The sequence below is a fragment of the Cimex lectularius genome, unplaced genomic scaffold (genome assembly GCF_000648675.2).
Source record: "Cimex lectularius strain Harlan isolate CLEC.00 unplaced genomic scaffold, Clec_2.1 scaffold40, whole genome shotgun sequence".
NCBI lineage: Eukaryota > Metazoa > Arthropoda > Insecta > Hemiptera > Cimicidae > Cimex > Cimex lectularius.
In genome coordinates, this window is record NW_019392652.1 from 108 (window position 1) to 13,881 (window position 13,774).

At 35.1% G+C, this 13,774-nt stretch overlaps 1 protein-coding gene across 2 annotated transcripts in view; it reads right to left on the reverse strand.

Annotated features, from left to right (window-relative positions):
• Positions 1-262: 262 nt before the first annotated feature.
• LOC106670095 (gamma-aminobutyric acid type B receptor subunit 1) overlaps positions 263-13,774 on the reverse strand; it is a 227,852-nt gene continuing 214,340 nt past the window's right edge. For both annotated transcript variants that reach the window (XM_024230693.1, XM_024230692.1), the window contains 3 exons: positions 12,048-12,248; positions 7,520-7,580; positions 263-507 (listed from right to left, as the gene is read on the reverse strand). In XM_024230693.1, coding sequence (XP_024086461.1) covers positions 263-507; positions 7,520-7,580; positions 12,048-12,248 — 507 coding nt within the window. The remainder of the gene's footprint in view (positions 508-7,519; positions 7,581-12,047; positions 12,249-13,774) is intronic.

Below are 13,774 nucleotides of genomic sequence, written 5' to 3' on the forward strand. Positions count from 1 at the left end.
ATGAGCGGGATTCGAACCCACGATCTTCGCCTAGATACGCCTCTATTCTACCACTTGAGCTATCGTGACCTCGATCCACTCGGACATCAACTCTCCATCTCAACCTTCAACCGGTCGAATTTTCCCTTTTTTTCGCCATTTTCAATCGCAACCAAGACCTTATATAAAAATAATAATTAATTGAAAGAAATAACTAGGTCAATTGACCACTAAAACATAAATGGATTATTATTATTATTAGCATATTATGATTAACAATTACTTACTTGTGTTTTCGAAAATGAAGGTTGGCAATTAAAAAAATCATTGCCACGCCGATGCCAATCATGGAAAAGGTGGCTATGGAAAAGAAGGCGACCGGCTGGACGGTGACGGTCCTAAGCTTGAATACCCTTTTTGAAATTGGAACTTGATCCCCTGGCCAAACAACGGGCTTGCAACCTGAACAGGGCATAGTCAGCTCTTTCTCGAATCCGTCGAATAAACCCACCATGACGCTGTCTCCACCTGAAAAAAGCAAACAATAGCGATAAAGACAAAATTATTTTTAGAAAGAATTCTTAAATCGATAAAGTATAGAATTGAGAATGAGTACAGAACAAATAAGAGAGAAATCAAAAAGTATTTAAAGTATATGGAAGTATCGAAAGTAAGACATTATGTAATGGAGAGAACGATATCTGAAAAACGTTAGGAAAGAACAATAATAGTACAGATTATCTATAAATGAATTAATTTGACCCATTCAAGGGTGAATGAATATACTGATTAAATTGGCTAGCTAAAATCAATTTATACAGATGAAAAATTTGATTTTATTTATGGTAGAAAGCTTGTGTAATTTGTTGAAGAAAGTCAAGTCAAACTTCGTCCAATGGTCACTTCTAATAACCGAACATCCTTTATATCCAAACATTTTTTTTCTCCCGGAATTATTCCATTTAGTTTATTAAGGAAAGCACTTTTAATAAATGGACACGGACACTCCGTTTAAGCTTCTTACAAGCAGAATTGTTACTTTCATCTAGAGGTAGAAATTCTTACATTCCACATATTCCTCTCGACCGCTTTGGTCTTTCCCGGTCACTTTTCAGTCCAGTCCGTTCTCAGATTACGATATTAAAAAAACCGTTTGATGAGTGAGAATAAAATCTTTCTGCCAGAGAAAAGGTCGTCATACAAGTCCCTACTTATCAATATTAATATATTTTTATATCTAATAAACTAATTTTGGCGAGATTTTGTTCTACACCTGGTATAATTGAATTATTAGAAGAAGGTCTTATATTTATAATATTGAAACTACTAGAAAATATAATTTAAAGAGAGAGAGAGAGAGAGAGAGAGAGAGAGAGAGAGAGAGAGAGAGAGAGACATAGAGAGAGAAATTGAGATAATGGGGGAGATAGTGCAAATAATAGAATTTGATAGAATGTTAGAAAAAAAGAGAGACAGACAGAGAAAGGAGGAAGAAGGAGAGCAATATACATAGAATACAGATTCATATATAGAGAGAAAATGGATTGAAAGAGTGAGAGAGTATTATAGATTGAATATAGTGATAGAAAGATTGTGAGCGTGAAATATATAGAATAGATTGATGGAATGAGAGAGAGAGAGAGAGAGAGAGAGAGAGAGAGAGAGAGAGAGAGAGAGAGAGAGAGTATTGAGAAAGAAAGAAAACGAGAGAGTGACATTGATTAATTGAACCCTTCATCTGTTGGCTACGTCTCGTCTACTTAATAGAGAGAGATGGAAAGAGGAGAGAGAGTGAGAGAGTGAGAGAGAGAGTAATAAAAAGAGATAGTCACCGAACTAAAGGGACCCACATAAAAAAGAGAAAGTATAAGAAAAGACAAGACGACTTATCAGGAGAGGAAAGAGAAAAGAGAGAGAGAGATAGAGAGATAGAGATAGAGAGATAGAGAGAGAGAGAGAGAGAGAGAGAGAGAGAGAGAGAGAGAGAGAGAGAGAGAGAGAGAGAGAGAGAGAGAGAACAAATATTTGAGAATCGAGAAACCTAAAATATATTAAATTACTAACAATAACATCGTTGTTGTTATCGTATATTGTTTTCCTTTTTTATAATTCCTCTTATTTTCCATTGCAAATAAATTTTACTGCGTTGTTTGCTTCTAGGCTAATTTCAAAAAGTGTAGTCACGGAAGAAGAATCCATTGATTTTCTAAGTGAATAGCTTGCTAAATTGGAATAAAATTATCTGGAAAGATTTAAGTTAAATGTATTGTTTCTTAAGTAGATTGTAATAAAACACTTTATGAAGAACTAAATAAGTAGTTTCACTACCATATTTTTGTTATTGTTTTTTAACTTTTTATTTGTTTTTCACAACTGCATTCTTCAACGCAACAAGTAAAACAGATAATATTTACATATAAACATATTAACGGTAGCATGAAAGCTTGAACCCTCCAGTGATGGTAGCCGTTAGTAAGTACATCAATACCATGAGCGAGATGGATTCCTTCCTAGGAGACCGATGTCAACTGTTAAGTATGTCGCGGGGCCACCGAAGCTTCAGTCTTCTGTTTGGATTATTAGGTAATGAGGTCGATGACAGGTTTTTGACAAAAGGGGGTATGATGGCATAATTTGGAAAGGAATGTTTTGTAGCGGGAATGGGCTAGCTTGGCAACAAGAGCGACACTTAGGTCGGTATGAATGGTGTGATTAGATACATAGAAAGAGGCGTTGAATATTGTTCTGAGGATTTGGATTCGATTGAGGTTGGAACGCTTGGCAATCCCGTTAAGTTCAAGTCCGTATGTCCAAATGGGGGCCAGGAGGGCAATGTAAAGTTTTCTTTTGTTTGTTAGTGAAAGTTTTGATCGACTGTCGAGCAGTCGTTTAAGCATGAAAAATCGTATGTTACAGTCTGTGCGCTTAAGTCGTGTATGGGGGTTCGACATCGGTCGTTTGTCCAGGTAAAGTCCGAGGTATCGTACTTGGTTCGCAATTGGGATGGGAACGCTGTTGAAGTAAGGTGGAAGCATTTTCTTGTTTAGCGTGAATATTATTTTTGTTGATTTAGAGATCTTGATTCTCTAATGGAGGATTCCATTCTAGGATGTTTAGATGATTTTGAAGAACGGGAAGCTGTTAAAGGATCTTTGTCAGGAGAAAGGTTTGCGGTACCATTGGCAAAAGTGAAGGTGATAGTGTTAGGTTGCGTAGGTAGGTCGGAGGTATAAATTGAATAAAGAAAAGGAGCGAGCACTCTGCCCTGTGGGACACCAGCTAGAATAGGATGGATACGAGACAATGAATTTTTGTGGGATACTTGTAGGGGGTAGGATGTTCTTGAGCTTCCACAGCAGCCCAGAGTGCCATACTTGGTCAAAGGCCTGGTATATACCCATGAACACACCCGGGCAATACTGTTTTAGCTTAAGGGATGTGGAAATAACGTCGATTATGCGATGTGCTTGTTGTACAGTTGAGTGGCAACTCTGAAAGCCGAATTGCTGATGGGGAATTGTGTTTGTAGGAATTTCCTTGGTCAAGTGGATCAAAAGAAGCTGATGGGTCGGTAGGCGCTAGGAAAGTGACTTGGTTTCTTAGGTTTTGGGAGCATCTTGATGAAAGAAAATTTCCAACAGGTGGGGAAATGGGTTGTTCGTAGGACAGCGTTGAATAGGTAGGTTGTAAAGATACTGGCTTTTTTAGGTAGTTGGGATAGGACGATGGGAGTGATTAGGTCGTAACCTGGGCATTTCTTTTTGGAAAGGTTTAGGATGGCCTGCTTGACTTCATTAGGAGAGAAACTTTTGGAGGGAGGGAGAGAGGTAATAGTTTGTCAAGTTCATTAAGGATTTTTTCAGAATGGTGGAGGTCTTGGATGTCTGGATCTGGATTGAATACTGAAGAGAGGTGTTGGGTTAGGAGTTGGGCATTGTCCTCTTCGGATTTTGCCCAAGTTCAATCTGCCCGTTGGAGAGGAAGAGAGGTGTTTTTATATTTGAGGATTTTTCTTGTAGCAGTCCATCGTGAATTGTCGTAGTGATTGGATATTACCATATTATGAGGGCTATTTTTAACACGTCTTAAGAATTAATTGATTCTAATTTTTTCCATTATCGATAATTATAATAACATGTTTTTAATCAAAATTAATGTTGTAGATTACGAATTGAGATGGCGTGCCAGTTGTTTGTCGTCAGTCGGGTCTTCATTCTCAAGGTTCACCTTTTCTCGCTCTGTGTATTAATCAACTGAACTTAAGCTGCAATGAAGGGAATTTTAATTTATAATTATTTCGGCTTTCCCTGTTCGGATCATGTAAGCAATCGTTATTGATAAATAAATAATCTCTTGCGATTTCAAAGTGTTAAACTTTAATTCGTAAACGTTTATGACTGATGGGCGAAATGCGTTTGAAATAGGTCATTAAGGAATTTAATTTATTGGATTCACCAGGCGAAAAGTCGGGCTAGGGTAACGAAGTTATAAAATCTCTGTCGTTGAGAGAGGAAATTCGATAAAGCGGCAGCGGCCCCCTGGAGACTGGTGATCGTTCGCTCGAAAAAAAACCGTGTGTGTTTTCACTTGAAATACTCTCCAGCCTTGACGATTCAATATGCTTATTGACGGGTAAAGAAGAGAAAACTATTGTTCTTTTGATCAAAAGAAAAACATTTCCGAACTTATAAATCTATCGGTTTTAAGAGGTTTATACATATATTCGAACATTCGTTTTAGAAAAACCTCGTCGGCAAATGGTATCCATGGTTACATAATTAAATGTTTTTCGTCGTTTATCCATTGGTAAACCGGGTGTTGTACAGCTTCAAGTCAAGTGCTTTTAACCGGTGAAACTTTTTTTTAAAATTACGTTTCCACTTCAAAACAATTTATTGCTATTTCTAAAAAACCTTTTTTTATTAAATTTATTATAGTAATTTTTTAATTACTATAATTTTTTACTTTTAAAAATGATTAATTTTGTGTTTGGTTAACTAGGCTTTTTCTTATTGCTTTCCATCGTTTTTCTTATTCGCTTCTCTCCTCCAATCATCAAACTTTCTACCCCTATCAATACATTTCTATTACGTCTGTTGATTAATGCCCTTTCTGACTGTTTCTCTTACACACTCTCACTCTGTTTATCTCACTTTTTCTTTCTAACTCTCTCCTACCTCACTCTTGTTCTTTCTCTCTCTCACACAATCTCTCTCTTTCCTCTCTTTTTTTCTTCCCTTTCTGTCTTTACTTCATGACTGGTTGGACATGAAATACTGTTGTACGTTATCTAGTGAAATGTATCATAGTATTTATAATTGTCTTCGCTAAGATAAATTTGTCTGGTTGTCTCTCACTCACTCTTTTTTTTCTCTCTGTTTTTCTCTCTCTTAATTAGTAACGTCTACATGATCTAGCTAACAGATGAAGGGGGTTCAAATGATTAATGTCACTCCCTCGTTTTCTTTCTCCACACTCTCTCACTCTCTCTTTCATTCTATTCAATCTATACTACTCTCTCACTCTTTCTCCCCATTCTATCTCTTTCTCATTCTCTCACTCTTTCACTGTATTCTATCTATATTGCTATCATTCTCCCTCTCACTGTTTCTTTCTTTCTTTCTGACCCTCTATCAAACTATATTATTTGCACTTTCTCCCTCATTTCTCAATTTCTCTTTCTCCCTTCTTCCTTCTCGCTCGCTTGCTCGCTCTTCCTTGAAAATCGTATTTCCTCTCGACCTAGCTAACAGATGAAGAGGGGTTCAATTAATCAATGTCACTCACTCGTTTTCTTTCTCAACACACACTCTCTCTCTCTCACTCTTTCATCTATTGTACATATATCACTCTCCCTTTCATTATATTCAATCTATATTATTCTCTCACTCTTTCTCCGCATTCTATTTCTCTCTCACTCTCTCACTGTATTCTATCTCCCTCCCTCTCGCTGTTTCTCTCTTTCTTTCTGACCCTCTATCAAACTCTATTATTTGAACTTTCTCCCTCGTTTCTCAATTTCTTTCTCTCCCTTTTTCCTTCTCGCTTGCTTGCTCGCTCTCCTTTGAAAATCATATTTCCTCTCCCTTTCTTTCTCCTCTCTCTCGCACTCCCTCTCTCCCTCCCTCCCTTTCTGACTTTCTCTTTTTTATTCCCACATATACACACAGATTTTCAATCGATTTTTTCTAAACGCAAAACTAAAAGATATAAAAATATATTAAACTTGGGATATAACAGTTTTAAGCACTCATGCGTATTTATTTTATTTTGAAATTCACATAAAGATTCATTTTTGAAGTTAAATCAAATAGAAAAAGTATTGTTATTATGCAATGGCTAGTAGTGGAAATATATTAGTTAGAAGTATTGCAAAGACCAGGTGGAATAATTGTTGGAAAGACAATAATTAATAGGAGAGAAATTTTCTTGGTCCCAAACGTTTTATTTATTTGTATAGTTGGTCAAACCGTACAATCATAGTATTTTTTACTATTAACAATATTAATATATCTTTTAAAGTTAATTAAAAATATTTTTAATCCATGTTTTTGTTTGGGTAGTATGGATGAAATAAGTTTTTTTTTACTGTTTACAGATTTTATATTATGTAATGGAAGTTTTTCTTGACTTTATTAGTTGAGAATTTCGGAATAGTTGAGAGGTAGTTAAATGCCGTGGATTCCAAGGGAAACCAATTATTACCTCGACGTTTTGATGAACGAAGTACGTACGCCTCTTGGCTTTGTCCCGGGATTAGTTGTACAATAAACTTAACTTAAATGGACTTATCAATAAAATTAATCCCACTTCTTGTTATTTTTAAATAGATGAAAATTACGGAAATCTCAATTTATTAATTAACAAACTAATTCAATTATTCAATTCATAAATGAAGTCGTTAATACTGATTAAAACAAACTTCAGTACACAACTATCTTTTGGCAATGGTTTAGATTATTTACAACATTAAAAAGATTTGGTAGAATGCATTACAGAGATCTTTTAAAACCCCAATCATAAAACTGAGTTTTTAGCTTTTCAAACATAATTTTAAAAAGCTATTAGTTAATTTTTTTTAAGTTCAGAGACCATTCTGTTAGAACAGATTGGAAATGAAATTAGTAAAAATGTTCGACAGGGGTGTCTCTTTTTTTAAATTTTGGTCAAATTCTTTTAAAAAATTGAATTTCTAAAAAAATGTTGGTTTATTGATACAGTCGACAGTGCTGTGTCAGAAAAAATATTTACTGACCTAACGTTACCTTCGAGCCACGAGTACTAACGATCAATAAACCCTTTTAAGAGTCTCATAACTTTAGGAATGAGAGAAAAGGGAGAAACGGAGAAACGGAGAGAGATAAATAGATAGGGAGATATAGATACATGATAAGAAAGAAATATAGAGAAATTACGTGAATTGGCAAAATATGGTATTCACAGTTTCACAACTATGAGCGCTCACAAACAGAAACATGAAATATAAATAAAAACTGGAATAATGATAATAAATATCAATTTTGTCAATAAAAATCCTTACCTTGAATTTGATACAAAGCCGTAAAACCTATTCGGTCGGGCCCATTAAAACGAACAGGTCCCTGAAAAAATAAACAATTTAAGTATTGCACCCGTAACAACCTTGGTGATTAGTTAATAATACAAGAAAAATGAGGTTCGTTTTTCGTAAATAATTCAAGTTCAATTAACAGTTAAGAATTGTTCATGCTTCTTTTAAGGTATATAGGTTAGACAGTGAAAATATAGTTTTAATGCTAATGATATCATGTAAAAAATGAAATTTTCTTTATTCTTGTAAAAATTAAAAAATCAATAAATTTGCAGAAGGAGAATATGACTGTTTTAGACCTCTTGTATTTAATATTGTAAGAAGGATTTTCATCTGACGCCCTTTTGGGTTTGCTTTGGCCACCAGATCAAACAAGATTCTACCCAGGGAAGATTTAACATGGAATTCTGTTCGCGTTTCTCCCCGATTACACACAGGATAATCCCACGACTCAGTTGTCTGAATTATATTTGATATGCAATGAAATCCCAGGCTCTAAAATTGTTGGGGATCCGACTAAAAGAATTACGATGTATATAATCTCGATTGGAACATTGATAAATAAACTTTTGATCTAATAAAAATATATATATAAAATAAAAGCCGTGTAACACGGCCGATTGTTTTCAGATTGCTAACTTCACTGTAAGCCCTTCAAAACGAACTTTGCGCCGAATGTGTAGCTTACGTAGAAACTGCTGGTTGTAAAAAAACAAACAATTGAGTCTATATAAAAGGGCTTCGATCCCGTGTAAAAACCGGTACGTAATAAAAAATTTCAATGTTGAATTATAATGATAAACTGAAAATTTATCCATTCTTACACATTATTTAATAAAATTCTCCTAAAATATTGTTATAAACAAAAATAGTATGACCGTATAACGCGAATTTCTTATTTATATATAATTCATTAGAGTTCGTGGTCCGATTGACTAAATAACTTTTTTCAATTAATTAATCGTTATGTAAGGTATTAGTTGTGATAAGAAAGTCAATGTCACGAGCGGGATTCGAACCCACGACCCTCGGCTAATACGCCTCTGTTCTACCACTTGAGCTATCGTGACTTCGATCCACTCGGATACTAACTTCCCATCTCAACCTTCCTTTCGAATTTTCCCTCCTTTTTGCCATTATTCAAATGACGTGTAATCCATTCGATTCTCGGCAACAAATGAAATAGCCACGGAGAGCTTAAAATTGTAATTAAACATAGAACGACTTACTGTGATAATAACAATAGGCCATGGAGGTTGACACATAGACACTTACTTTTAGTCCAAAGCCCGCGAATGTGTCCGGCAAATAGTGAAAAGTTGCTAGCTGTTTCCTATTTAATTGAACGATTTCAATGCTGGCTCCATATAGAAAACGAGCAGCAATGCCACCCGATACGATAATTGTTTTAACCTGCCAGTATTTTAGGCCCCTGTTCCGATTTTCGGATAAATATCACAGTATTTTATTTTATTAGGTTTCGTGGTCCGCTTGACCAAATAAATTATTCTCAATTAATTAAGGTTTTGGTTGAGACAAAAAAGTCAGTGTCACAAGTGGGATTGAAGCCACGATCTTCGGCTAAATACGCTCTACCACTTGAGCTATCGTGACTTCGATCCACTCGGACACTAACTTCCCATCTCAACCCTACATTTTGAGTTTCCCTCCTTTTTTGCCATTTTTCAAATGTTGTGTAATCTATTGGATTCTCGGCGACAAATGAAATAGCCACGGAGAGTTTTAGTGAAGTATACTTCATTTTGTTTACCACATTTTATTAGGTTTCGTGGTCCGCTTGACTAAATAAATTCTGTTCAATTAATTAAGGCTTTGGTTGAGACAAAAAAGTCAGTGTCACAAGCGGGATTCGAACCCACGATCTTCGGCTAAATACGTCGCTGCTCTACCACCTGAGCTATCATGACTTCGATCTACTTGGACACTAACTTCCCATCTCAACCGCACCTTTTGAATTTTCCCTCCGTTTTGCCATTTTATCATAGTATTGATAAACATTTTGATTTGTGTATGTTGAGTGTAAGTTTATTTATTAGCATTAATGCTTGGTGCATGAGGGCGAATGGCGGTATATTGAGTACCTCGTCGACTCTTAAGTTGTTTACTTGTATAAATTGAAGGGTAAAAGAGGAATATCGAATACTCCTCCAATCGTCAGTATGGTATGCAAGTAGGAAAAAATATAGCGAGTTTAGATTTAATAACTGAATGCGATGGGAGCTATAATGGCCTAGCTGTTGATAGCCCCCTTGATTCTAACCTCGGTTTCTGGACAGATAATACCAACGTCTACCAAAGCCTGATGTTGGTCCATATACCACATTACGGTTTTTGTAATGTATTTATGTTATCGGCGATGGTTATTCTGAGTGCGTGTAATAATGCATTTAATATATAAATTTAGTGTAGTAAGAATGATGTAAAATGATAATTAGTTTTTCTAATATGATTTAAAGAAGTAATTAGCCCATAGTAGTAAACAGAACAATTTGATAAATAAAATTAAAGTTGAGATTGATGAAGAGATGAGATACTTAGGCCAGTTAATAACATCAATTTGCCATACAATAAACATAATTTTCCTGTATTTGTGCTAATTCCTGATTTAGCTCAGTAAGAGGAAGTGATGATTGATGCTGTCGAAGATAGAAGAATGCCAAATTTAATCAGGGTTGAAGCAACTAACATCATCAGAAACTCTCTTTCCTTTTTGTAAAATAATCAAGACATGAAAATGGCTGGTGTAATTAAAAAAAAACAAGCCGTTTTTTAATATACACCGTGTTCTGTGAAACCTGAAAAGATTTAAAGATATTTTTACAAGATCCCAAGCTTATTTTAAAAAGGAATTACAATAAATTGTCGATAAACTTGTGAAAAGTGGTTACATCGATAAGAGAATTGAATCCACAACTCTGTTTCCTCTGAAATGTATGGTCTGCCTAAAGTACATAGAGAAGTTTTACCTCTAAGACCCATAGTCGGTGGAATTCAATCACCGTTCTACAACCCGTCGGAATGGGTTAAGCCCCGTTAAGAAAGTAAACCTCCGGCTGAGGACAATTGCAATGTCAAGAATTCATTTGAGTTTATAGAAAAGATAAAGTTCCTTTGGTTTCCTTCAATGCTAAATCCTTATTTGTTCGTTTCAGTTTTACAGTCCTTGGCAATGTTGGAACTGATTCGGTCTTGAAACAAATTTTAAACCATCTAATTAATTAGACATCTTTAAGATTGTTTCGCCCTGATGATGATATCAAAATAGGTCGAATGCTTAACAGGTAACGATAGAATTTGTTTTATCATACGGAAGTATAGATCACTCGCGAGTAAAAAGTGAGCGATATATCTAACACTTTAAATAGAATAATAAACTCAATTTTTCATTTATACATGTGCAGAGTTGACGTAAATCAACCAATAAAATCAATCTATTGTAGTAGTAAAATAATATTTTATACGCTACAAAAATGTAAAATAGAAATTTTAGGAAATTCTTTTATTTAATAAAATAGAATAACAATTTCTGACGGTTAATTAAGGTTTTTAGTTGAGATGAAAAAAAGCCAATGGCACGAGAGGGATTCGAACGCACGACCTTTGGCTAGATACGCCGCTGCTATACCACCTGAGCTATCGTGACCTCGATCCACTCGGACATCAACTCCCCATCCCAACTCCACCTTACGAGTTTTCCCTCCTTTTGCCATTTTTCAATTTTGATGTCCGAGAGGATCGAGGTCACGATAGCTCAGGTGGTTGAGCAGCGGCGTATCTAGCCTAAGGTTGTGGGTTCGAATCCCTCTCGTGCCATTGGCTTTTTTTCATCTCAACTAAAAACCATAATTAATTGTCATGTATTAATTGGTCAAGCGGACCACGAAAGTAGTGAATTAATAACAATTTCTGTTCATAGATATTATTTATTGCCAATGTACTTGAAGATACATGTCCTGACGTATAAAAACAACAGATATTTGATCATATATTTTTTTGTTATTGAAACTACTGTTAACAGTTGATATGTTATATATAATTTTAATTTTTTTTTTATTGTCTTTGAAAAAATTGTATGTTGTAGACAAATACTGGTTTGCCATTCGGCGTGAATATATTTGGTCATGGACGAATGTAAATCAATTAAAAGTCCAATTAGAAACAACTCTGGCCGTTAATAACTTTTTTAATAACACTTGGAATCTTTTATAATTCAACGGCCCCTGCGAAAATTCCAGGTATTTTTGTGAATTGTTTTTTTAGTTTGGTGCTAAATAGCGGACAAAAACGATAGCCATATCAATAAAATCTCCAATATTTTTCACATACTATCATAGTACTATATTTCTTGCGTGATAATTATGGCGTGTTAAAAAAAAAACTTGAAGGAATATTACTTTTTCAAAATAAAAAATGTTAGAATAATGTAGGTATTTTTGGTGTCAATGTGAAAATGATGATGTAAAGAAAAACTATTTACCGAAATTCCGTTAAATGTCGTCTTGCTCATTTCTTTCGACAGTTGTCTGGACATGTCGCGTCTGTTGTAGTCAAAATCCTCTATGCTCATGTATAACATGAACGATCTCAGTGTCAGCGCAATTGCCCAAACTGCGTCGTATGTCTGGCGAATGTAATCGCCTGATTTTCCCTCGAGCATCTCCTCGATATCACTTTCTAACTGAAAAAAGAAAAAATGAAGCATGTCAACTCTATAGAAAACATTGATCATTTGAACGGTATACACGTCAGCTTCGATTTTGCTTAAAACCTTCGGCGCCTTATTATGTAATGACATGCGAAGTTCACTCAATTCAAATAATTATATAATTTAAATTTGTAATTTAATGGCATTTTCCAGCTTGGTGGAAGCTCTGCACACAGTTATTTGCATGTGAGATGTTATTTGAATTATTATTTGAATTATAACTTCTAGGATAGGTGGATAGGACCTCATGACCCGATCTGTTGGCCTCCTCGATCACCCGATTCGTCTCCACTTGATCATTTTCTGTGGAGCCATTTAAAAAACATCTTCGCCAATCATAGCCCAGCAAACTCAATTGAAGAACATCGGCTAAGGATATAAAAAGCTTGTATATCCACCTCTCCTAAATCTATTGTTTGCTCACTGATGAAGAGAGGTTAAAAACAGCAAATCTTTGCATATTTACGCAAGACAGGCAATTCGAACAAGAAATGTGATTAACAAATAGCGAACCAAATGACTGTTGTTGTTTTTATTTTCAAACTTTTTGCACTACCGTTGCCATTTGTTGAACCATTTCAAGTCCGATTGTCCATCGTTTTTAGAGTTAAAAATCCTTTGCAATGATCTGTCAGGATGTATAGGGTACTATTGAACTAGGCCTGAGGTACCCTGTATAATTTTTCTCCAATGAAAGGTAAAAAATTTAAACTAGACTAAAAAATACGTTTAATATTTTAGTCTATATTATATATATNAGTTAAAAATCCTTTGCAATGATCTGTCAGGATGTATAGGGTAGTATTGAACTGGGCCTCAGGTGCCCTGTACAATTTTTCTCCAATGAAATGTAAAAAAATTGAAAACTAGTCTAAAAATTTATTTATACACATTAAAAGCTATAGTTATTCATATATCGTGAGATGCGGTCGGGTGCGATGTAGGTTTCAGAAAAACATTTTCTTTATCGTGCTAACGTTTCGATCTTTTATTGAGATCATCTTCAGGGCTCAAAGTGTTTGTCTTCTGTGTAATTGTGCCATCCTTGCGTGTCGTGTTGAGAGTGTGGGCACTACATCACACCCGACCGCATCTCACGATATCTGAATAATTATCGATTAACGGTCACTAATCTCTACACATTAAAAGCTATGATGTTGTATGACGTGGACATGATAGTGTGCTGCACTGTCACATTATGCAGCAAAATTATAATTATGTAAAAAATAGAGTCATTTGCTAAATGTCTGGTGGTTTAAATGCAAAATCGGTAAAAACAATTTACAATTTAAACATCCATCTGCAAGTTTGTCACCCCTGCCAATGAAAGCACATCTGAACAAAATCTGATTTAATATCATGCAAACTTTTTTGTCTACTGACGTGTATATGATTTAAAGAACCGAAATGGAATTAGAGTTTGTACTTCTCTGTGATGTATATGCCGGTGCCGAGTATAACTACTAGGAGGGTGAAAAAAAAGTTCCCCGAAGAGTCGC